The 23,172-nt window shown below is 41.4% G+C and overlaps 1 protein-coding gene across 2 annotated transcripts; it reads right to left on the bottom strand.

Annotated features, from left to right (window-relative positions):
- Nucleotides 1-712: 712 nt before the first annotated feature.
- On the bottom strand, nucleotides 713-21,940 carry LOC137873912 (ras-related protein Rap-1A-like). 2 transcript variants are annotated; one of them, XM_068712414.1, is made up of 8 exons: nucleotides 21,861-21,940; nucleotides 15,307-15,395; nucleotides 14,355-14,423; nucleotides 14,015-14,071; nucleotides 13,303-13,443; nucleotides 8,865-9,008; nucleotides 8,409-8,543; nucleotides 713-2,192 (listed from the first exon to the last, which is right to left on the bottom strand). In XM_068712414.1, the coding sequence occupies exons 2-7, from the start codon at nucleotides 15,361-15,363 to the stop codon at nucleotides 8,454-8,456; spliced, it is 558 nt and encodes a 185-aa protein (XP_068568515.1). In that variant the 5' UTR covers nucleotides 15,364-15,395; nucleotides 21,861-21,940; the 3' UTR covers nucleotides 713-2,192; nucleotides 8,409-8,453. The 2 variants fall into 2 exon arrangements, with proteins under 2 accessions (XP_068568515.1, XP_068568514.1); XM_068712413.1 differs by having other exon boundaries at nucleotides 15,307-15,400; nucleotides 21,861-21,926.
- Nucleotides 21,941-23,172: the final 1,232 nt, after the last annotated feature.

The raw sequence follows: 23,172 nt of genomic DNA, 5'->3' as shown, positions 1-23,172 counted from the left end.
TTTTTTTTTAAATCCAGAAACTGTTTCTCAATTGATTTTTTCTGAAAAAATATATCACAATACAACAATTGAAACAATTACATGATTTATCAATTAAATCGTGAGGACATGCTGCTTTTCTTTAGCTTATGGGATCAGGGTAAGGATTAGTTGTTAAATTACATTGGTTTTGGACTTTTAGTTGAACAGTGATTTCAAGAAATCACCTTGGATTTCAAGGATATTGTGATTGTAAAAAATTGTGACTTCTTACTATTTTCTTACAATTTACAGGCCAAACGATTAATCAAGGAAACATTTGAAACAATCGATAATGAAAGCAATTTGCAGCCCTACACCATACATATCAATGTAAAAAAATATAGATAATTCATAATGTACCGCATCATAAAGGATTTTACTCATATTGTCTACACTGAACACCCATCAATCAATTATTAAGAAACATTACCTTTAAAGCCAGACTGTGACAAGTGCCAACTTAAAGCTAACGTTAAACGTTCAAGCTTAGTGTGACAACATTAATAATTTAGCCAACACAAGCTACTGCTCATACCAAACCAAGTGAGGCTGAAGCAGCAAAATCTGCTTCAGAAGTCAACTTTTCCTTTGTAAGAGGAATGTTTTGTTTAAAGGGGGGGGGGGGGGGGGGGGGGACTTTACAAAACCAACAGGCTTTTTGTAAAGAAGAACTATCATGAAAACAAAGCGCTAATTTCATTGTGTTTTATTGTCCCATTATTCCACATTATATAACCGACTGTTGGGGTGAAGGTTTTGAATCAGTTCCCTCTGAATGTGTGAAACATTTCTGTTCATACACTGACACCCAGTGGTCTTTAAAAGTAAGGCATCTGTACATTTAAATAGGCTTGTTACAAACGGTCATCTCCATCTGTTGATTCATGACAAAACTGGTTTCACGGTATAGAAACAATACTTAATAGCTAACTTAAATGTCCCCACACAATTACTGTTTTTGTTCCATATAAAAGTGTCCAACCCTTTATTAAAAAATAATAAAACAACATTTTTTTAATTTCACTCTTCTCAAATAAGTCAAATCTGCTTTGGATAAAAGTTTAATTCACAAAAATACATTGACCAATATAATGAAAATGTACTAAAATGTACTTTAATAATCCATAAAAGCTGGAACATCATTGACAGAAAAACACAAGAAGCATTATTAGAGTTGGTTTAGTATAATATATTTCAGCTTCAAGAGACATAGAAATCAATCCTTATTTTTCCCCATATTTCTTCTATAAAAGACCCATTTTTCTGAAGCATTAATATGCAAAAAATGGCATTAGAATATATTATGGGAGCTATGAAATCCCAGTGACTGAGTATAAAATTAAGTCACATCAGAGAGAGATATTCGCAGAAGAGAAGTCCATGAACAACAGGGCGAACAAAGAAAAAAATATATAATAAAAATAATAACACATATTATAGACCTTGATCTATCATCACTGACATGACGGGCATGGAGAATAGGTGTATGGCTATAAAATAATTCTCACTTGAAAACATCTACACTTAATAACTGATGCATTTTATCATGCTTGTTTTTGAAGAATATTTATAATCATACAACTAAAAATAGGTCAACTTCCATGTCTTTCAAATACAATATTGATAATGAAAAAGATGAAAAATACTGAATCCAACTTCTAACTTTGTTTTCCTTCTTTTTAACACCGTTATAATCTTTTTGTTAATCTGTCAAAAAAAAAAAAAATGAAATTAAGGGGGCTGTCTCTGGCCATGTAGGCGGCTCATGGACACTTTTTCTTTTAAACGTTCAGAGGCTTTTATCATCATCATCATCATCATCATCATCATCATCATCATCATCTTAAGTTTGTGGTGTTTGTTGGTGCAGAAAATGGAGACTGTCCGTTCAGGGTTCACACTGAAACTGAGACACAGAGGAAGGTCCTCGGAGGCGAGAGACCAGAGTCTTCTCTCTCTCTTACTGTCTTTGCTTTCTCTCTCTTTACTCTCTCCATCTCTCTCTCTCTCTCTCTCTGGTGTAGATCATCCTCATCTTCAATAGGAGCAGTTCAGTCAGCTGATTCACCGTTTTTATGGCTGATGGAGGGAGGGAGGGGGGAGTGGGTGGGCGGGGCTGTTGGAATGCTGGCACGTTCCAATCAGGGCAACAGTTCTTCATTACAGCATTTCTGTAAGACAGCACAGTGGTAAGTCCTCATTTCATAGCCTGGTTAGGATTTACAAAACACCATCGACGAGCTGTGAGAGCCCTCTAGTGGACAGTCAATGACATTACATCTGTAGGAGGAGTAGCAGTGTAACGGAGGAGGAGAAAACAGAAATCGGGGCCACCATTTACATAGATCCTTGATTCAGATATGGAAATTATCCCCAAAAATAAAACCTTTAAAAACAGGTTAAAAAAAAAAATAGATGTTCAGAATAAACCATATCGACAATCAATATGACAGAATTATAGATTAGACATAAATGTCCCCCACTGCCAACACTTGGTCTCAGCTTCGGCTCCAGGAAGCACCTACCATATTTTTGACTTATATGGTGAAATGTGTATAAAAAATACCCACAACATAAAATAGTTCATGATATGATGGGTTCAGCATGTAGACATATTCAGAGTGATTCTAATATTCACGTCAACTGCACTAATCAACATCAAATCCAAAGTGGGCACTAATTATTGAGCAGCGAAACAAGACTTTCAGAGATTCTGAAAGACGACGAACGACGACACAGCTAGAATTACTGCCACACGGCTGTATGTAAACCAGTCGAGTTGCAGTTCACATCCACGTCTGTCCAAAATGTCATCGCAAGGTAACTCTAAATCAGTTCATCCTTGAATCCACGTTTGACATTTGTGTTAAATTTGAAGAAATTCTTTCCAGGTGTTCCTGAGATATCATGAGAACGGACAGACGGACAAGCAGAAAACAATGACTGCGTCCACGGCTGTCGTCGGCACAGAGGCATACAAATGAAACAGATTCCGTATATTCATTCGTTTGTAAACTTCTATGGAAATGCTTTATTTTCGACCCAATGTCCTCTGTTTTAACAATAAAGCCTGAGGGAACACAGACAACAGTCCTGGACGTGCATGTCTGTTGACTGCTTTTTCAGAGCAGATACATATGTTAGTAACGATATTAAAAGACGTCTGCATTCCAATCAAATGTTCCAGGGCCATGCCGTTATGCATGCTACTGCAGCTCACAGGCACGGCCATCTGGGGCCCTTGAATAGAAAGCAGCCATAACTAACGTTGTTGGTTTCACCTGTGCTTTTCCTGCTTTGAGAAAGAGCTCACTGTGTAGTCTGTTAAGAGAGCTACATGCTAAACTCACAGCTGGAGTAACATCCAACATAGAGATTTCAAAGTTGAAAAAGACAATTAGCAAGTCTATAAACTCTAATTGCAAAGGCTCGCATTGAGGTGATAAAACAACATGTGGGCACATCTGACTCAACACTGTAGAGAACACTGAGGGAAAGAAGGCCACCTGTTGCTACATGTGCTACAATGAGTCTGAAAAGAGGTTTCTCACATACATGGATGCAACTTAACTCCCTATATCCAGCATGGCCTACAAAATACAAGTTTTAAAAAGTCTACAAAACTGCAAATAGACAGTCTGAACCTTAAGAATCAATACACCATCAGAGCAGGTTTCAGCTCCGAGTCAATTTCTGTCCCAGTGAAGACAGTGACGGTTAAAATCAGAGACCGGCGGCTCATGAGGTCAGCAAACTGGAAAATGCCCATGTTGTACAAAGTGAAACGTCCCATTAACTCTCTCTCGGTGCTGTCCGAGGCTGGCACTGTACCCCCCCCCCCCCTTACAGTGTATGAGCTTGTGTGTTGTGAGCAGTGGAACAGTGGCGCTGTAATCCCATTAGCGTTGGTTCATTGGGCAGACACCGCCCCAGGGCCGGCTGACAGAGGCCCCAGTCTCACACACTGGACCACTAACTGACCAACACAGATGGATTCAGATGAGGAACGCAGTGGGTGGGTTAGTGACCCTGATGTCTGGGCTGGGCACAATGGTGCCGTCTGTTTAACTAATCCCATGTTATCCGTCATATCAAAGTTTTATTCGCACAAAGATCACACAGTCTAGTGTAGAATCCTTTACTCATCCGTTCTGATATTAAGTGCACTGTACGCTACAACGCGGACGCTACGTTTTATGGGAAGAATAAAGAGATCACACCAGAGGCAATAATCGCTCTCAATACAGTACAAGACAGGAAGTTCAGCAGAAGGGCTTCGTGTTTTGATGCTGTCAGCAGAGAATATAGTAATTATGAGATACTGAAATCCTGAAAGGGATTAGTTGTTCACTCGGATAAAAAAAAAAAGAAGAAAAAAAAGGGGGGGGGGGTCAGCTACAGGACAGCAGCCCTAAAGATGGTTAAGTGTCGTCATCTAGGATGATTCAGCCCGGTTGACATCCACAGAAACTACGGCTTGTAGTGAAGACCTCCAGTTCCCTTCTCATCTTGCTGCCCTGTAGAACATTAGTCTCACTGATCAAAAGCAGTGGGTGTAAGAAAACAGAAGGGTTCATAAGGCGCAGAGGCTCCTGTACAATCAACAAACACCGTGTTGAGGATGCACGGCACATCTCTACTCAACTCTGTGTTTTTGGTTTCCCATTAGAAAAAGTTGCGGAGAATATCCGGTTCTCTTTTTGGTACCACCTCGGTCGAGGTTCCAATGAGAGCTGATCCCATAGAATCGTCACTAGTGCAACACGGGACATCTTACAAGAACCCGTCATATTTAAAAAGCAAAACTATCAAAAGAGATTTCAATTTTATTATTTACTGGAGACAGATTGTTTTTAAATATGTCAATCTGCAAAACTACGCCGTAGAATTGACAAAAAAGAAAAGACGTTCCTGTGTTTAGTTGCCGATGAGGATCCAGCGAGTGTCCCGATGAAGAAGTCACTGAGCTGAGATTTCCGTCTACACTGAAGTACCACCTGCAGTAACTTTCCACCGACAATCAGACAACCACACCCCTTGCAGGCAAAGCTTAAACTTTTCCATGCAGCTCTGTTTTTTATCATTCCTCACACAACCACTTCCTTTACTTTTACTACGTACATCCAGGTCTATGAATGCCTCCGAGGAGACGCTGGCCGGCTCTTCACTCTGACTTTGAGAGTGGCCACGGGGAACAACTCTTTCCAAGCAAAGTGACCCCTTTAGGCTTATACCTTCAAAGTTTGGAAATACTGAGGCCCAGCTTTGTAATCTCCATGTGAGGCTGGACACACGTCATGAGATCTCACAAGATTTGCTCAACTGACTGAACCTAAACTCATCTTTCAAAGGAAACTTTCCACATCAGAGTGGAAACATTCTTACCGGGACTTTCTAAGTGGGCGAGCGGTGGGTTAACCGAGGTTAAATCTTATCAGGAGCTCATAGTGACCTCCGACCTACAGTGGGTTTTTGGTTAATGTGAACAGCACAAAAAATGTCTCCTGCTTGGATTATGCCTCACCGCTCATACCAGGTGACTGTGCATTTGCTATTTCTGTGTGTTAATCACTATAATAGGCATTATAGGAACCTTGTACCAATGTGAAGAGGTTCCTTGATTTGATCAGGTATTTAAGTTATGAAATTGTTAACTAGTCGCCTCCGCCAAGGAGGTTATGTTTTCAGATTGGTTTGATTGTCACGGACAAACTGCCGGCCCGATTTTCATGATTTTTGAAAGGTGGAAGGGTGTAGCATGGGCCAGGTAGGAACCCATTACATTTAGGGTCCGATCCAAAACACTAAGCAAATACACAAATTGTTTTTCATTTAATTATAGCTGAATTCTCCAGAAAATTAGGATATATAATGGGATTCAAATGAACACAAAAGTTGCTGTATCATGACAGAAGATCTCGTTTAAATTGCCAAACTCAAGCTAAATTGAGTATAAATAAACGCATTGTAGAAAAATGTCTTTACAATTACAGCAGTGTGAAAAAAAATGCAACTACCAATGCTTACAAAAAGAGCTGCATTGATCGTAGCTCCTATGTAGTGTAAAACTGAAATCCATCCCCTAGTATGGACAAAGATTAATTACTGCATCACATACAATACATTCAGTCTAAAATAGGGCTGCACGATTATGGGCAAAATCATAGTCACGATTATTTTGATCAATATTGAGATCACGATTATTCCTAAGTTTTAGGGACAACATCTTTTTATTGCACTTTCACGTTTAAATGAACAAGAACACTGCTTCCACTTCCATTGTTGTGCTACATTCTGGCTAATGTACAAATCTTTGCATCAGACTGGTTCTCATCACAGTGCATCTCGTAGAAGGAAAATATAAATAAAATAGCATCAACACTTTTTACTCAAAATGAAATCAACAGAGCACTGCTTTCACTTCCATGTTGTGCTACATTCCAGCTAATGTACACGCCTTTGCATCAAAATAAAACTTATACGGTTCTTATTCCCCCCAACGTTTGTCATACAGTGCAGGTAATGCCTGTTTGGAGAGGGGATCACGTATCTCTTGTCTAGTGTCTTGACCATTTTCCTGAAGCCTTCATTGCTCACAGTATTTATTGGACACATGTCTTTGGCCAAATGAAATGCGATTGCATCCGTTATTTCAGTGTGTCTTTGGGAGGTGGATGGATACGCTGTCGCGCTATGCAGGGTCGCGGTTATGGTTTTCTGGGTTGACGTTGGACGGAGATTCAGTGAGGCAACTTTAGCTTTGGCCTTAATGCATTCGTCATACTGTGGTTTGTGGTGGTTTTTCCAGGTGGTTGAACAAGTTAGTTGTATTGCTATGCGGCGCAGACACAACTCTAACGCACTCTGTGCTTAGGATTCGTTCTTGGTTAACATCACTTGCCGACACTTCCAGACAACGGTTGATGATCCTTTTCGAGGGACGAGCTCCTCGCCTTCTGCTCCGGACATTTGATTTACCTTTCACACGACACCCGTGACCGTCTGCTCTCTCTTCTCTGTCTCTCTACTCTTCTACTAATACCGGAGTCGACTGCTAGTTAACTGTTAGTTGAGGAAGCGCTTGATTTGATATGTAGCAGAGCACGCATTTTAAAAACGTCAATATCGCTGACGATCATGCTCATTTAATTGTGGCAGCCAAAATCGTGATCTAGATTAAAATTTGAATAATTGTGCAGCCCTAGTCTAAAACTGATCTCTGTTTGGAAGGCTTGACGGGAATCAGCAGTCTTGTTTACGGAGAGAGTCTTTTTTCAGACTTCCTCATTACAGCTAACGGCCCAAGATGTAAAAAAACACTGAAGAAGAAGCGATTCTAATTTTCCTGGGAAACAACCTGATGACAGATCCGGATTTCCTCAGACTTTACCAGCTGTTGCAGTCTGCTGAGGTCCATGTTTAAACCCAGCCATCACACAGTGACTCATTCATTCAACAGCAACGAAAAAGTAAAAAACTGCAAATGAAAGCACTTCACACTTTTGAAGGCTGAATCACGGGCCCCGAAACGTTAACTGCATTCGTAACTAATCAGCATCAAAAGGAATGCTTTTCCTTCACAGGATGACATCTGCAGTCATTTTTAAAAAGTGACAAGACATGTCCCACACATGCAAGTTATAAAAAAAGATGTCTGATCTGTCACATGGGACAGTTCCTCTATGAACAATAACTACATGTTCATCTCAGAATAGAATTACACTGTTCAACACCAGTAAGTTGCACTAACGGTCTGAAGACCAGTGAAGATTTGGCATAATGGTCCACTGACGTATGAAAAAGCATCAAGTCACAGGTCTTCATCTTTTGAGTGTTATGGTTATTTATCTGTGTTTTAAACGACGGCCGTGAAAAGTATTGATTTTTTTTTGTCTTTTCCTCACAACACCGCCGCGCTGTCCGTCTCTTCTACCGCTTTCCCTCTTGGCTCGCTTGAACAATCTCTGTCTTTTGTTTTGTTAATGAGTTGGGAATCGGACAGCAAAGCCCAACTTGCCTATAATGTTATCAAACAAAGAAATATGGTTTTTGGAGGGTTAAATGTGAATTTAGATCCTGGTTCCTGCCGTCAAAACTCAATGAGTTCCTCAAAAGGTTCCCAGTCCCCGGTGAAAGTTTGAGCCTGGGGAGGGATGGTAACCACTGATGACACACTGTAATACCAGGCTACACACATTCATTCGACTTCACTGCAGGCAAACAAACCCATAATAGACTGTGATGAATGATTAACTACCACTGACGTGAGCAGCATCATCTGAGATGACGTAGAAAGATCAACGTTATTATGTAACACTAATTAACCCGACAGGCTGCCTATGCATCATGACCTCATGAATAGGTGAGCTGCTTTTAGACACACACACCTGGCTCAGAGCTGCTGCAGGGGCTGGAGGGGGGGTGGGGGGTCTTTAAAGCAGCACACAGTTGGATTTCTTTTTCGCCTTCTTCTTTTCCACTGGCGTTTTCCTATTTATCTGTCTGACCAGGTCGTAGAAGATCTAGGAATGATGACAAACCAAGAGAAAACCGTCAGTGATTAAATATCTTTCATATCCTTAAACACTGTGGGACCTTTAAGCATTCACTATATGCATTGATGCAGACGTTTACACACATTGAGTTTAAAGGGTGTAGCACTGAATAGCAGGTATATAATCCAGTTGAAAAGTCATACTGTTCTTTAACACAGAATAAAACTCAGATGAGGTCCCGTTTACAGCTAGGTCAGCATTTCCCTGACAGATGACTGTAATACTGTGGCTGGTCTTTTGGAGACTAGTTGTTTAAAACACCAGTGGTTTGTCTTTCTGTGTACTCACATCGAGGACGTTGATCTTTGACTTAGCAGAGGACTCTAAAAAGGCACAGTGGTTCCACTGTCTGGCCAGGTTCTGGCCCTGCTCCTTCCCCACCACACGCTCATCCTCCAAGTCGCACTTGTTCCCCACCAGGATCATTGGCACCTGAGGACAGAAAGTAGGAATCCCTTTGAGCCAAGTTTGTGATTTTAAGTCATAGAAACAAAATAAACTCAACTTCATAAATGCATCCAAAACGTAGCGTTCTCTCTTCTAAAGTATTGAAGTCGTTTAAGATTGTGCTCAAACGAATACATAAAAAATAAATAAATTGTGCTTAAAAGATGAAAAATTACAGATTTGAAGCTATGGAAAAAAAAAAGGTTTAATTAAACACAGATGTGTTTAATTTATTTTGAGTGGTACGCCAAAAGGTTCACAAGAAAGCCTGTAAAAATAAAAGCAGAGAAGAGGGAACAAGTACAGAGGAATATTTGGTAAAAGAGGAGAATTAGAAATTAGACGATAGAAAGGAGAATAAAGAAAAGTCAAGGGTTTGAGCAGAAAGTGAAATAGGTGATGGAACAAGGGGACAGTGTGAGCTACTGCAAGCTACCATTTGAAATGTGTTGACACTAGTCAACACGATACCGAAGATTCAGTACAAATTCCAAAATTCTACTTTTTAGAAACGCATGAAAAACTTTTTTTTTTTTTTTTTTCTTCCTCTTAACAAAATTTTTCTAAATTTGCTAATGTATAAGAATTTATGTTTGGATTCAAAGAGTGCATTTAAGTTGTGCATTATAAAATTAAAAGAATGCCAAGAATACTACATAAAGCCTGGATATTGGCCTGATGGAGAGAGATAGTGTATCAAAGACAATGTGCAATAAGTGATGGAAACAGATTTAAATAAACCAACAAAGCTTTGAGTGGCATCTTGTTGCCACTCATCTTCGTACGCCTCTACATACAATCATCAGTAAGTGTGATGAATAAATGTCTTCCCTTGGAAGAACAAATCTAACCTTATAGGCACAGCTCTTCTCAAGATCTGTACTGGGCACACTGGTGATAATAAAGTCTGCGAGGGTCCACATGTGGAGACGTGTTTATTAACAGCTAAGTAGTCGATTTAAATTTAAAGCCTGGATTAAAGAGTCACAAAGACAATCAAGGAAATCAATCCATCCCCGTGGCAAGGCAGAAAAAAAAAAATCAATTAGGTTGCACAACACTGACAAAAGAGATTAAAGAATCAATGTGAACTAACAATTAATGCAGTTTCTGTTAGTTGTGTTTCTCTATAAAAGGAAAGCCTAAACTGAGAACACAACCACCAACATGAAGTGGATCTGGTTCTGGAATCCCCCAAAATACCCAACACTTCTTCTTTTGTTGCTCAAATCAGCTGTTTTAACCAAGGTCAAAAAATAAAAACCCTGTGAGGAAGAGAGAATAATTTGGGCAAAACTTCAGCCCCGACTGTCACAGGCGGTCAGGGTGTCGGGATGCGTCTCATCCTGCCTGCTGTTTCCTGACCGTCTATCTAGGGAGCACGCTGGCCCGGAGGAAGTCATGGCAGCCCCGCCCAGCCGGGATAACATCGCTTTCCTTCCTGAACGCTTTCCAACATTTCAGCTGGATTCCACGCTCTGGCTGCTCTCTGGAATTACACGATATAGCGAGACAGTACGTATACGCGTCTGGATTGAACTTGTCTTTACTATACCACCCACTGTAAAACTATATGACAACGGAGTAAGGCTCCAGGCTCAAGTTTGAGGAAGAGTTCAACATTTAGTCTCAGTTTTCCAGGGGTTCCCAGGATATTTGTGTTTGTGGTGCAGCTCAACAAGCAGGAGACATAATCAACTAGTGGAAAATGTTGCAGGCAGCACAACAGGCGCCAATAATATATCAGCTGGGGGAAATCTATTTGTGGTGGGGACGGCAACAAATAAATCCATGCATGGGAAATCCTGCCTTCGCTCCCTTCTCCTGGTTCACAAAGTGCACCCAAATGTGTCTTGTGGATCTGGAAAAACTGGATGTTTGTAAGCAACATGGTAGTACCCCGACATGTGCTAGCTTGCTCAAACTTGAGACCTTCTCCCAAGTCTACTGTTCAGAGGTTGTTTGACAGCAGTATGGCCAAGCTTCTTTTGAAGGCATAGTATGAATGTTCCAGGTTTAATTTCTCCCTCCCTCTCTCTTTCTGGGCTGTGGAGCAGACGACAGGAAACTGCAATGTTTAGATTAACCCTGTGGAGGTTGCTGCTTGATGTTTGATATCCAAACAAGCCCTCGCACTGGACTGCTGAACGACATTTCTCCCAGGGGTCCTGGGAGAACCAGCGGTATGCCCTCCTAACACAAACTCTGAGCCGAGCGGGGATGAAAAGGATGGATGGATGGATGGGGGAGGGGGGGGAAGAGAGAGAGAGAGAGAGAGAGAGAGAGAGAGAGAGAGAGAGAGAGAGAGAGAGAGAGAGAGAGAGAGAGAGAGAGAGAGAGAGAGAGAGAGGTATGCAGGGAAGCAAAAAATGTTCAGTGTCAGCAGCACACAAGGCAGCATTAGCCTACTTGGAAGAATCCACGCAGCCCACAGAGAATCCGTTCAGACACTGTTAACATGCTACAGACAGGTCCTGTCCCTCCCACGATGGCATGATCGGATTGTGGGGAACCCAGAACAGGGGAGCATAGAGACGCTTAAATGAATGGAGCCAGTCGTTGCAAATGGAGGAGTGAGTCACAAGCATGGAGTCAGGCATTAGCACCATCGGAGTCACACAAGCAGAGACGGAGATGGCCCAGAAAAGTCATAAGACCTCTCTTACGTAAGAACTGTGGAAGGAAGTAAGGAGTGAGCTTTTCATATACTCATTCACTTTATTCTTCTCTCTTAATGACTTCTTTAAGGAGATGGAATGTGGCCCTACTGTGATCAATGTACGGCCATTAAAAAGGCTTGTTAATTGAGCTTGGCAATATCAAGTGCGTCTGTACGTTTTGCCAGCATTGCAGTAAATGGTGCGTGCAAGACCCGAGAATGAGAACAGCTGCTGCAGCAGCTAGGTCTGCTTTAGGAATAGCATGAAAGCTTTCTCCTAATAAGAAAACGGTCCTCTCAAAATGGAAAAAAAGAAAAAGAAGAAAGAAAACACGTTAAGCATTTCCTTTGGTTGTGTGTTCCTGCATGGGGCAAGGAAAGATAAACAGATGTCACGGTCATCATAGGTAAAGGGATAAATCACCAGCGGACTGATAGCCGACAGAGCGGCTGTACCACTCGGATAAGCACAAACTGGGGAAATATTCAGAGGAAACACAGAGAAGAAAAGGACGTCAACTGTTTTCTTGCAAGTTGAGGAGCCGCTGATCCTGCAATCCATCTGTTAGCTTGAGGCTAACCTCAGTTCCCTAACCACGTAGCCTCTAATGATGTTCCACAGCCTCACAATCCGGTGTGTTTTTGATGGGCTCAGGCTTTCCTTGCACTTTATCGACAGTCCAATTACCCGCAGAGTGCCAGACCACAGTAAAACCATGAGGAAGGCCATAGCGAAGAGGGGGGGGGGACAAAGAGCAATGAGAGTATACTGGACTAGATACAGAGGAAAGGGAGCAGGAAAGATGCACAGAAAAGAGTGGTGTAAAACTTCAGCGCTAAGCTGCAGAGATGGTTGAGAGGGAGAGAGCGAGGGAAGGAAAGAGGGAGAGAGATTGAGGGTTACGGTAACATTCATTCCCTCCAGAGATCACCAAAAAAGGGCATCTGAGATCCTGCTGACGCACTATCTGCCCCACCAGAAAGGGGATGGAGGGCTTACTCACTCCGCAGCCTCACAATTCAAAAGAGATTCAGTAAAATAGAAGTGTGCTTCCAACTAACAGCACAATAATGACATGACACATGCTCTTTTTATTTCCTCTGCTACAGATCTTGGAGCGGAAAACCACATCATATGGGTGTAAAAAGCAAGATTAAGGGTTGAACATCCACTTGTGAGACAAAGACATTCCCCTCCTTTTACTGGACTCTTAGCTTAGTGGGGCCTTTGGCCCGGTGTCCATGTTAAACACAGATGAAGAGACCGGACCACAGAGGGACCTGTGTGACGCTAATGTTATGCTAGGCTACGTACACAAAACATCAGACACAGAAATGCCACCGTGACACGCTGCGCATTATACAAATTTGCAAACACCGGCATAAGATGCCGGGATTACAGTGTTAAAATGGTAACCATAGCAACAGTGCAATCAGATGCCGAACAATGTAGGCGGCTGAGAACACAGAAGTGTGGAGCCTGGAACATATCTGCACTGTTCTACACTCTGTGTGTTTCTACAACACATTCAACCACAATCAAAAATACTAAATTAAACGAGAAACGGTTCTCTGAAGATGTGGACGAGATGATGCAAGCGGTGCACACTGTGTACTTACATCCTCTGTGTCCTTTACTCGTAGGATCTGTTCTCTCAGGTCCTGCAGGTCGTTGAAGGTGGACTGTGCTGTGATGGAGTATACCAGGGCGAAGCCTTGGCCGTTCTTCATGTACAAGTCCCTCATCGCTGTGAACTGCTCCTACACAGCGGGGAACATGAAGAGGAACGACGGGAGCTCTGTCACATGTTCTCTATTATATTACATTTACTGTAAAAGTCCAACAACAGGAAATCACAATGTTGTGACTGGTTCTGAGATTCAGTACATATAGTAACAGGTGTTCTGCAGTGGAAGTGCTGCATCTCTGTCGAGTCTTTCCACAACACAGTCACACCATTGTGCATCGTAGGTGAACTATCATCGCCCTTTGAGTTTCTACAGGAAACAAGCATGAACATGTATGTTGCTTCTGCACCGTCAACATACATAAGATTACAAAAGAAAGAGCTATTGTGCTTAGCGTTGAGCTATATGCTCATCGTCAACATGCTGCTACTTAGTAACTCTACCAAAGTTTAACGTGTGATGACGCTAAATGAAATGTTACGGATTCTGTTCAAACTGATCCCTGAACAGAAACAGGAATGTAAAATAGACAGTGTGTTTGTTGTCCACCAACTAAAATGTGTTTGATACAGTGACTCTGAGATCCTTATTCACAGTAATACACGGCATCAACAGAGAATTCAGGGGTATAGAGTTCACTTACTGTGCCTGCTGTGTCGAGAATTTCAAGCATACATTGCTGCCCATCTACCTCCACTTGCTGTAAGAGAAAAACAGATATGATTTATTTTAATTGAGACATAATATTCCAAATCTAAAATACTACATACAACAAAATCCAACACAGATGAGATAGAAGCAAGAGATAATAATACATGTAAAGACAAATGCAAAGAATAAAAAAACAGGAAGGACAGAAAAATAGAGATGAAGGGAGTCCGATGAGAGAAAAAACAATATCATGATGTGAACCTGCAAAGCAGCTGCTAACAATCAGCTCATTCCTATCCACCTCCCCCACTCCCCCCTCAAGGGACACTCACCTTTCTGTACGAGTCTTCTATTGTCGGGTCATATTTTTCCACAAAGATTCCCTGAACAAACTGAACTGTCTGTAAGAGAAGACACAGAGCGAGCAAAACGTCAGATCAATGTGACCTCCCGGCAACAGGAACAAAACATCCAGAGCGGCAAAAGTGGCGTGTGTCCTCGGCAGGGCGCTGAAGAAGAGGATGTTCATGGTGGTGCCAGTCAGGACGCAAGAAAAAGTCAGATTTATCTTATAGACACATGTGATGTACACATGAGGTCTACGTTAGGAGTGTGAAGCACTGTGCTTAATGGTAGGTTTACATTAGGGGTAGAGTGAGTTCACCTGATAATGTCTTACAGTCAAAGCATGTCAGCCTGCCAGTTTGAGGGATTAACTCCGACACCTGGTCGAGGTTAGCTAAGCAGGGTACGCAACATTTCACAGACATTTATGGTCTCCTCAGAATCTTGAAACGACAAGAAAAGTTCAGGATTTTGTGTTTGTTCTTCATCAAATGTCTATATCTAGAACCAATGGCATGTGTAGAATTGGCATATCTGTCAGTTCTTGGCAAATGGATGAGAACTACAGACGCAGACAAGCCTGCAGCACAAACGCTAACCTTTTGTAGGAACTGTACAGCATTGGACTACAGAATGGTCGACCTGAACACATGTCAGGAAACACAAGCTACCCAACTATAAATAAGTTGTTATAACAAAAGCCCAAAACTCACAAAATGAGGAAACAGACATTTTCGTCTGTGGTGTTGTGGCTCCCTGTGACAAAAATGTCTTTTAATTCTTTTGCAACATAGTTTTCCTCCAAAAACTTTGAAGCAAAAAAACTTATTTTTTTCTGCAGTTAAAGTGACGGTGCGACGTGTGACGGAAACACGCTGCAGAAGAGTGTGTGAGTGTGTGTGTGTGGGTGGGTGTGAGGATTCAGGAGTGAATACTCACCAGAGCGGACTTGCCCACACCTCCAGAGCCTAACACCACTAGCTTGTATTCACGCATGGCGGGTTTGCTTCACCGGACAGCCCAACAGTCTGCACTGGACAAATGGAGAAAGGCAAAATGGGAGAGACAAAATGAATGAGGTGCAAAAGTAGATTAACAAAAACAAAACAAAACCAAAAAACAAGATCTAACTTTTGAAGCAAAACAAAGCAGTTTTCCCAGCCTGGTCTGTGAGTTTTTCCACACTAAAAAGGAAGGATTCTAGTCATTCCTGGAGGTTATGGACAAGAAGCAGCACAACAATGGAGGGAACACCCATAAGTGGAGCTGCTTCAGGGTGGAGGAGGTGAGGAGTATGTGACCCCTCTCTAACACAAACCAGCTGTGGTGTGTGTGTGAGTGGAGGGGGAACTGAAGGGGAGATGATGATGATACATGGATCTGGCAGATATTCCTCCTAATGACACAATCATCTGGCCTTCACACAACAAAACACACCCAGGGCCTGCTGTCAGATGTTTTAGTCACTCACTCATTCTTGGTATTGTAAAACAGAAAACTATTGTCAGTTTTGACTCATGACAAAAAAATAGCTGAGGGGAGGGGAATATTTGACGGGGAAGAAACTGAAATCTCTGGAATATCCCTTTAAGGGACGTAGAGGCTTTGAATCGTTGGCACACATTGTGGCGTAAAGTCAGTTGGGTTAGCCAACTGGTTCACTGTGTGTAGGGCTTCAGAGAGACGGCTGCACTGAGGGCTGTGGCTGGGTGAACTGGGGGGGATTTCGGATTCTTTGCAAACTTTCAGGTCTTTAAGAAAATAAGTACCAAAACTCTCCGTTTCCCGCTTCTCAAACGTAAACATCGTCAGAGTTCCTTCTTTCTACGACTGTTAACTGAATATATTTTTACTGCCAGTCAGACAAATCGAGACATCTGAAGCGGTCACAATTTTATGACTTTTTATTGACCAATTGATTACTCAAGAAAATTCTTATTGGACTAAATTATAATGAAAATAAAAATGTGTTGAAACTCTACTTCAATACATGTGAAAAATTTAACTTCTCCCCATTTTCAGCACCTGTTCCTTCACTGAAAATGAAGATTAGAGTAAAACTACATCACAATGTAGACTTGGGTAAGGTGACGCCATCATTATGGGAGCTACAATAAATGGCAATCACCATCCTTGTGCCTAACTGTAGCGCATTTAGGCTGCCAAGTTACTGATTCCTTCGACTGCAAATCAAAGCCTTCGACTGCAAATCAAAGCCTTCGATGCCCAAACCAGAGTATAGAACTTCTCTGTCATGGATTGAAAAGTGCAGCATGTTGGCATCAAGGCTGTGCAAAAAAAAACAATCAGTAAGTGGCTTCAAGTTAAAATCCAGTCTCAAGGGAGAACGTATAGCCTCTGCTTGATAAATCAACCCTCTTTGCAAACCATTAAATAGCTAATAGGCGGCCATTCTGGGAAGCAGCTGATCCCCTCCTACACTGTTCTTTTTAGAGCACACTCCGTCAAAATACTCAGAGGGGCGGACAAAGGAACCAAGGACCTCCAACTTCAAACACAAGCAGTGGCCATGTGGGATATGAAGCCTGGACTGTGAATAATTCATACTCGGTAATCCTCTACACACAAAGAGAAGTTCTCCTTGCACGATCAGGGAGGAGTCATTGGAAGGAAAAAGAGCAGGGCTGCACGAGTGCTGGTGCAAACAATCCCTGCTGCACTAATGTAAACACTCAACTAGAGACTCAAGAGCATGCACAGCGTCACATACAATGTCATACAGACAATGTCACACTTAGATTTAGACTAGGCCTCACATGTCAGCTATGGTTCCTGTGTGGACACTGTGGACTGACCCCGGCTAACACAGACGGCGTCAGGAACCCGCTCTGTGGCGGTAACTGTTAGATTATTACATACTTCAGATGTCATTATAGAGGACGTCTACTCCTCCAAAAAGTGCACTATGAAATTTGAACTGCGCTTGCAAATCCTCCAAGGATGAGCAAAGCTGAGGTGCGTGTCTAAGGCATATTATTTGGATTTTTTTTTAAACAGAAATACCTGAATGTATTTTTAAAGGACTGGAAAAGTTTCAACTGACTGACCTACATTTTACAAGAAACTAGTAAGCAATTTAATAGTTGCTTCTGATGTTAGAGGAGGCAGACACTATACATTTCGGGAGGCTGGGTGCCTCCATATAAAATGCTACACATCAAAATGTGGCATTGCTTCCTGCTACAAGGGTATGTTGTTCACTTAACTAAAGATGAAAACAAATGATGTATCCATTTATGAAAAAGAAATGAAAGAAAAGCTAAAAAAAAAAAAGAATTAAAGTTGAGCAAAATCTGATTAGAAAGATATAACTTGCAGGAATTATTTTTGCCATGAATTATATTATTACCTTTTCATTATCATTCAACTTTTACATTTTTTTTAGGTTTTTAATGTGTATATGTTTAATATTAAATTGGTAATCAACAACCCAACCAAAAAGAGAAAATAAAAAGGACTTTTTTCTTTAATCAGTTGTGGGTGCTTAACAAAGCAAAAATGGCAACATGAAAAAATGGATGGAAACAGTCACTTTCACAACATGGACTGGTGGGCTTTCTACTCCAGATTCTCACACGTTCTACAGTAATACTCATTTAGGAAATGAACATTAGTCATCCTGACTGGAGGCATTACAAACTGGTATGGGGCAGTACTACGTAGAGCTCTACGGCGGGTGATTAAAACCGCCCAGAACATCATTGGTACCCATCTACTGAGCATCAGTGACAAGAGGTGCCTGCAAAGAGCCCAAAGGACATTAAAAGACAATACTCACCCCGGCCATAGCCTGTTCACCCTGCTGCCGCCTGGCAAGAGCTACAGACATATCAGCTAACACACCACCAGACTTGCATATATTATAGTTTGGTTATAGTGTGTCTTTATGAAGCAAAATGGGACTACGAACTGCATTTTGTTGGACACAACCCTGTTGAACCATGACAATAAATGAACCTTGTACTATCGTTTACATAACTGCTGTCCCCTGTATGTCGATTAGCAGGTAATGTGCTGGAAAGCCGACTGTGAGGCTCAACTTTTGCATACGAATAAAGACAATTAAGTTTTGAAGTAAAAATGCTTCTTTGAGCGTTAAACCACTTTAAGAGGCTTGCAAGTGTCTTACTGAGCTTTGAGTAGGAATGAAGGACGACATTTCTCAGCAAGCGTGTGTTGATTCATGTTCTAGACTGAGAATGGCAAAGTGGCTGCTCTTGAAGCCTGCCAAGACACAAATGCCACTCTCCCCAACTCAAATGATATTACTAATCAACGCTAAAACAAATCCTGCTTCTAAGACAATTTGTGTGAACAACACCCGTCTAATTTTAACTCTGTTCTTTTTGAGCAGCCCACTCCTAACTAGTATTCTTTTTTTTTTAACAAAAAGGCTGAAATAATGCTCTTGCTTTGACAACTTTTCTACAAACTTTCATACCAGGAAAACTACACACAACACTGCTCTCTCTCTCTCACACGCCTGCCTACACACTCACGACGCACACAAACACAAGGCCATTTAAGGACATCTGCCTTTAAAAATCAAACCTCTCTCGCTTTCCATTGCCCTCAGTTGCACACCGTCATTCCCCACAAAACAAACACGCTGCGGCTGTTCCTCTGCTCTCGTAGTAACCCCAGCAAATAAGGAGCGAGGGAAAGCCACATGCCACAGAAAACATGCTCCGCCATGACATCACTGCATCACTCACCCTCTACAGCCAAAAGTATGCATCCATCTAGGGCTGGAAATTGGATGAGGTGTCGCTGCTAGCAAGAATATGCAGCGAACGTGTCTGGATAAAACTACGTCTCAAACTTGAAATTAGAGAGCAGAAGGCTTCACAGCTAAACTACAAAATCCAGGATGCAAAGTGTCCTGGTGTAGTTGGACTAATCCGACAGCGATGAAGCTGTCAAAGTGCCCGACTCAGCAAGGCGGTATGATTGACAGCTGCCCTCTGTATCATCCACCCAGTGCGGATGGTGAAAATGCACACATCCGTTGGTTAAGCTAGCAGCATGATACCGACATGCATCATGTTCTTACTTTTTTGCTTGCTAACCCACATGACAATTACAGGAGCTACACCGGGGAAAGAAAAAAAATAAAATAAATAAATAAATATATATATATATATATATATATATATATATATATATATATATAACCCCTTGAGGTTTAAGGGTAGAAAAAAACAGGGTGAGATAATAGTTGCTCTGGCGGAGTGTTGTTTTTTCTATTGATGAGCTCTGGGTTACTCATTACCTCCACCACAACCACAGTTCACAACACTTGTTCACACCGAGCTTAGCATAAGAAACCCACTAACTTAAGGGGAATAACCCAGAAACTACTGACAGCAGATAAAGTCATGGAAAGGGCTTGAGTAAAGAAGGCAGTGCGCTTCATTTTACAGCTAACCTATTTACTTATATCATTAACAGTGTCTAGTTTCTTGGAAATAACTATGTTATATGGTGCTAATTATAGGGGTAAAAAAAAGGTCTGTTAAGCAAGTTGTGTTGAGTTTAAAACCAGATGTTGAAATCCAGAGGAATTTCCTTAAAAGTACAGCTCCACTTCAACGCAAGTTGAAATTTATACATTTTAATTCAAATGTATTACTGAATTTATCTTATTAGAAACGTTAAGTCTTCGTATGCTAAACTGCATGATTGCCCGTAGTCAAAATTGCACATTTTTACATTTTCAGCAGACCTGCTGTGCCCAAACTAAAAACACTAGTTAGCTTAGCAGTTGTTGGAAGTAATGAAGAGTATGCCAAGTGAACCCAGCCTCTAATTAGTACCAAATTATATAGTTCTTTCTAGTAAACTTTCCAGTAAATTAGGAATTTACGAGCCTGTAAAAGAAAAGTTAAAATAAAAGAGCTAACCTTCACGTGTGAAAAACAAACTTAACTTCTTTCAGATAATCAAGACCTATGAGTAACGAGGATGCTTCTGATGTTAACCGTTAAGGATATTTTAACATTTGTTCATCTCACTGAAGAAGACCGTGTCAAACTTCCTGCACAATCTTCTCTCTCTCTCATTGCATAGTTCTCACATCTCGTTTGAGGTCCACTACAACCCTGAATGCCATCTATGAGTCAGAACAAAACTGCAGCCAGGCACACAAAACTTCGCTGTGACTTAATTATGACAAAGATCTGTAACTGTCAAACACCATCAGCAGAATACATCTGTGTCGCTGGGGCCCTGACCTGTAACCACATCCTCTTTCCAGAGTGCAAGAAAGGCTTCATGCTGATAGGCTGGAAAAGGAGTAGCTACCTACTAAAATAGCCTCTTCCAGTCTCTGTTCCTGTTCAAGACTCCAGACAGAAGGCTTGCTAACAGAGGGGGAGGAAGTGGGTTTTATAGCCTGTATCTCTTCATCAAACCTGGGCTGTGAAGACATTAGGGGATCTTCAGGGTGAGGCAGATGTCTCGTTTCAGTTAACACAGGGTGAAAAAAAGAAATGTCTACTTCACTGTGATAAACTGTGATATTCTGTTATTAATAAAGCAGAGGTGCTGAGTGTTTATAGTTTGAGGATGGAGTACACACCTTTCCCCGTTTCACACCAGCAGAAATATCCTGCAACAGGCTGGCATAAAGCTTGGCCCCAGACAAGAGAAAGTAATTTGCGCTCTTGGGTTATCTCACAGTGAATCTACCTAATTTGCTTACGGCAGTAAGCATATGCTTATCACTCCAGGTCATGCTAAGTCCCTGCAATCTGTGGCTGTGACTACACCACAGAGCACTAACTAACACTCCGTGGATGCGTGATTATTACACCCTTAGCTTCCATAACATCAATCAAATTACGTTCAATTCATAAACCAGCTTACAGATAAATACGAAAATAACATAATCTATAATCCAGGGAACCGGGACCGACATCTGTCCACAAACAATCTAGTTTCATACCAGCAACTGCACTAAATCCCGTTACCAAAGCTTGTTAGCAAAATGCCGCTAACTAGCTAGCTTTGACTGCGGGGCCGCCGACACTTCAACGCCGCTAACGTTAGCTACAGCTCGTTAGCTAAAGCTCGTTAGCTAGCGAGCTAGCTAGGCGACACATTCCTCTCATCTGCGTACATTCAAAACACAGCTAGGTTGTCAGAAACACGCCGCAATCAAGCACATTCACCGCTCACACGTCCACCGGGCTTGGCAGGTTTAAAATCAAGCCACACCACGGTGTATTTTCTCGGGAAAGACTCGACTGCTAGCGTTACCTGCCCTTCCGCCCGGCCTTGACTAAAATGGGAGTGCACACTCCGTTTTGTACTTGCGGACAATTCTTCTCATTTATCCGACACATAAAACACAAGGCGTGCACCCTGCTGTGTCTGCTTACTATCCCGCGTGTGTCGACGCGACGTGCTCCCACGCAAATTACTTATTTGACCGCGTTTAGCATGTAGTAAAGTTTGGCGATTCCACTCACCGTTTCTCGCTCGCTGTCTTTCGCCGCTCCGCAAGTGTCAGTCTGCCTCCGGCCTCTGTGTGTGCGCAGCAGACGTCACTCCCGACTATTTCTCATTTTTCTTAAAAGGGCATGACACATGGGCCACTCGTCCCGCATCATTTGCATGATAACGGGGCTGCACAGTAACGATGACTGTCAGTAGAAACACACACAAACTGCTTTTATTCACTCTTACTAATGTTTTGCAAACACATTTCTTTCAGGTGTTTTATTTAAACATTATACATTCTTGAAGGATGAGTTACTTCTTAATTTCTTAACTTAATGCAATACATACTAAATGATGAAGTATTTTTGTTGTGTAAAGTGAAACCACTAATAATTATTGCATTGTCCATGTCTAAGATGACAAACTATTAGTTGAGCTGTTATAATCATTTCTGTCCCAAGTCAAAATCCAGTCTCAAGTATTGTCAGAGTCCTTGAGGGCAAGTCACAAGTAACTTTCTAGTCAATTTGAGGTTTCACACATACACACCTTTTCAACATCTTACTTTAACATACATTCATTCTTTTTTTTAATTTGTTAATCAATCAAATAGTAGATTGACAAAAACATAAATTAATCAAATAACTGTTTAAGCTAAGCCCAAAAATTCTTATGTTCCAACTCCAAATGTGACTTTGTGTTGTTACATTGTAATTAAGGGGGGGGGGGGGGGGGGTATTGGTAATTTGGTTATCAATATGTCAAATAGGCAAAAGCAAGTCCAAGACTCAAGTCATGTCGGAGCAAGTCTGAAGTCCTTGATCAAGTCCAAAAGAAGTCACAAGTCATACGCATCTTGTCAAGTTCAGGTTTCACAGACACCATTTGACCATTTCCAAAATATTTGGCCTAGTTGGACATGAAAAGAAGTCTATTAATCAAATATCGTTTCATGAAAAATGAATCCACTTGATAATCAACAAATTGTTTAAGATGATATTCTCAATTAGAAAACTGTGATGTGCGTTTTTTAGTAAGTTTTCATACATTTTACTGATCAAACAATTACTTGATTATTCAACCAGATAATAGCAAGATTAATCGCTCCAGTTCCAGAATTAATATCTAAAGTGTGTCATGTACAAGAGCTTGTATTTATTCTAAATTGTTCTTGGTGTATTTGTTCTGGTTAAATCTTGAGACTTAAATGATTGAGTCATATCTTGTTTCTTTTTTTTAATATAAATATATATATATATTTATTTGTGACTTATGCTTGGCTTAAGTCTCCAGTGTACATCTCTTCCGTGGATCCCTGACCTCGCATATCAAACTGGTGAC

Source organism: Cebidichthys violaceus, unplaced genomic scaffold (genome assembly GCF_023349555.1).
Source record: "Cebidichthys violaceus isolate CVI_PGR_0920_01 unplaced genomic scaffold, fCebVio1.0.p SCAF_17, whole genome shotgun sequence".
Taxonomy (NCBI): domain Eukaryota; kingdom Metazoa; phylum Chordata; class Actinopteri; order Perciformes; family Stichaeidae; genus Cebidichthys; species Cebidichthys violaceus.
This window is presented reverse-complemented; position numbering and strand designations above follow the sequence as displayed.

Coding starts and splice junctions, on each gene's coding strand:
- LOC137873912 (XM_068712414.1), bottom strand. CDS start 15,363: ATGCGTGAATACAAGCTAGTGGTGTTAGGCTCTGGAGGTGTGGGCAAG. Junction 13,444..14,014: donor TTCTCGACACAGCAGGCACA/GTAAGTGAACTC, acceptor CCCGCTGTGTAG/GAGCAGTTCACAGCGATGAG. Junction 9,009..13,302: donor GAGTAAAGGACACAGAGGAT/GTAAGTACACAG, acceptor TTCTGTCCTCAG/GTGCCAATGATCCTGGTGGG.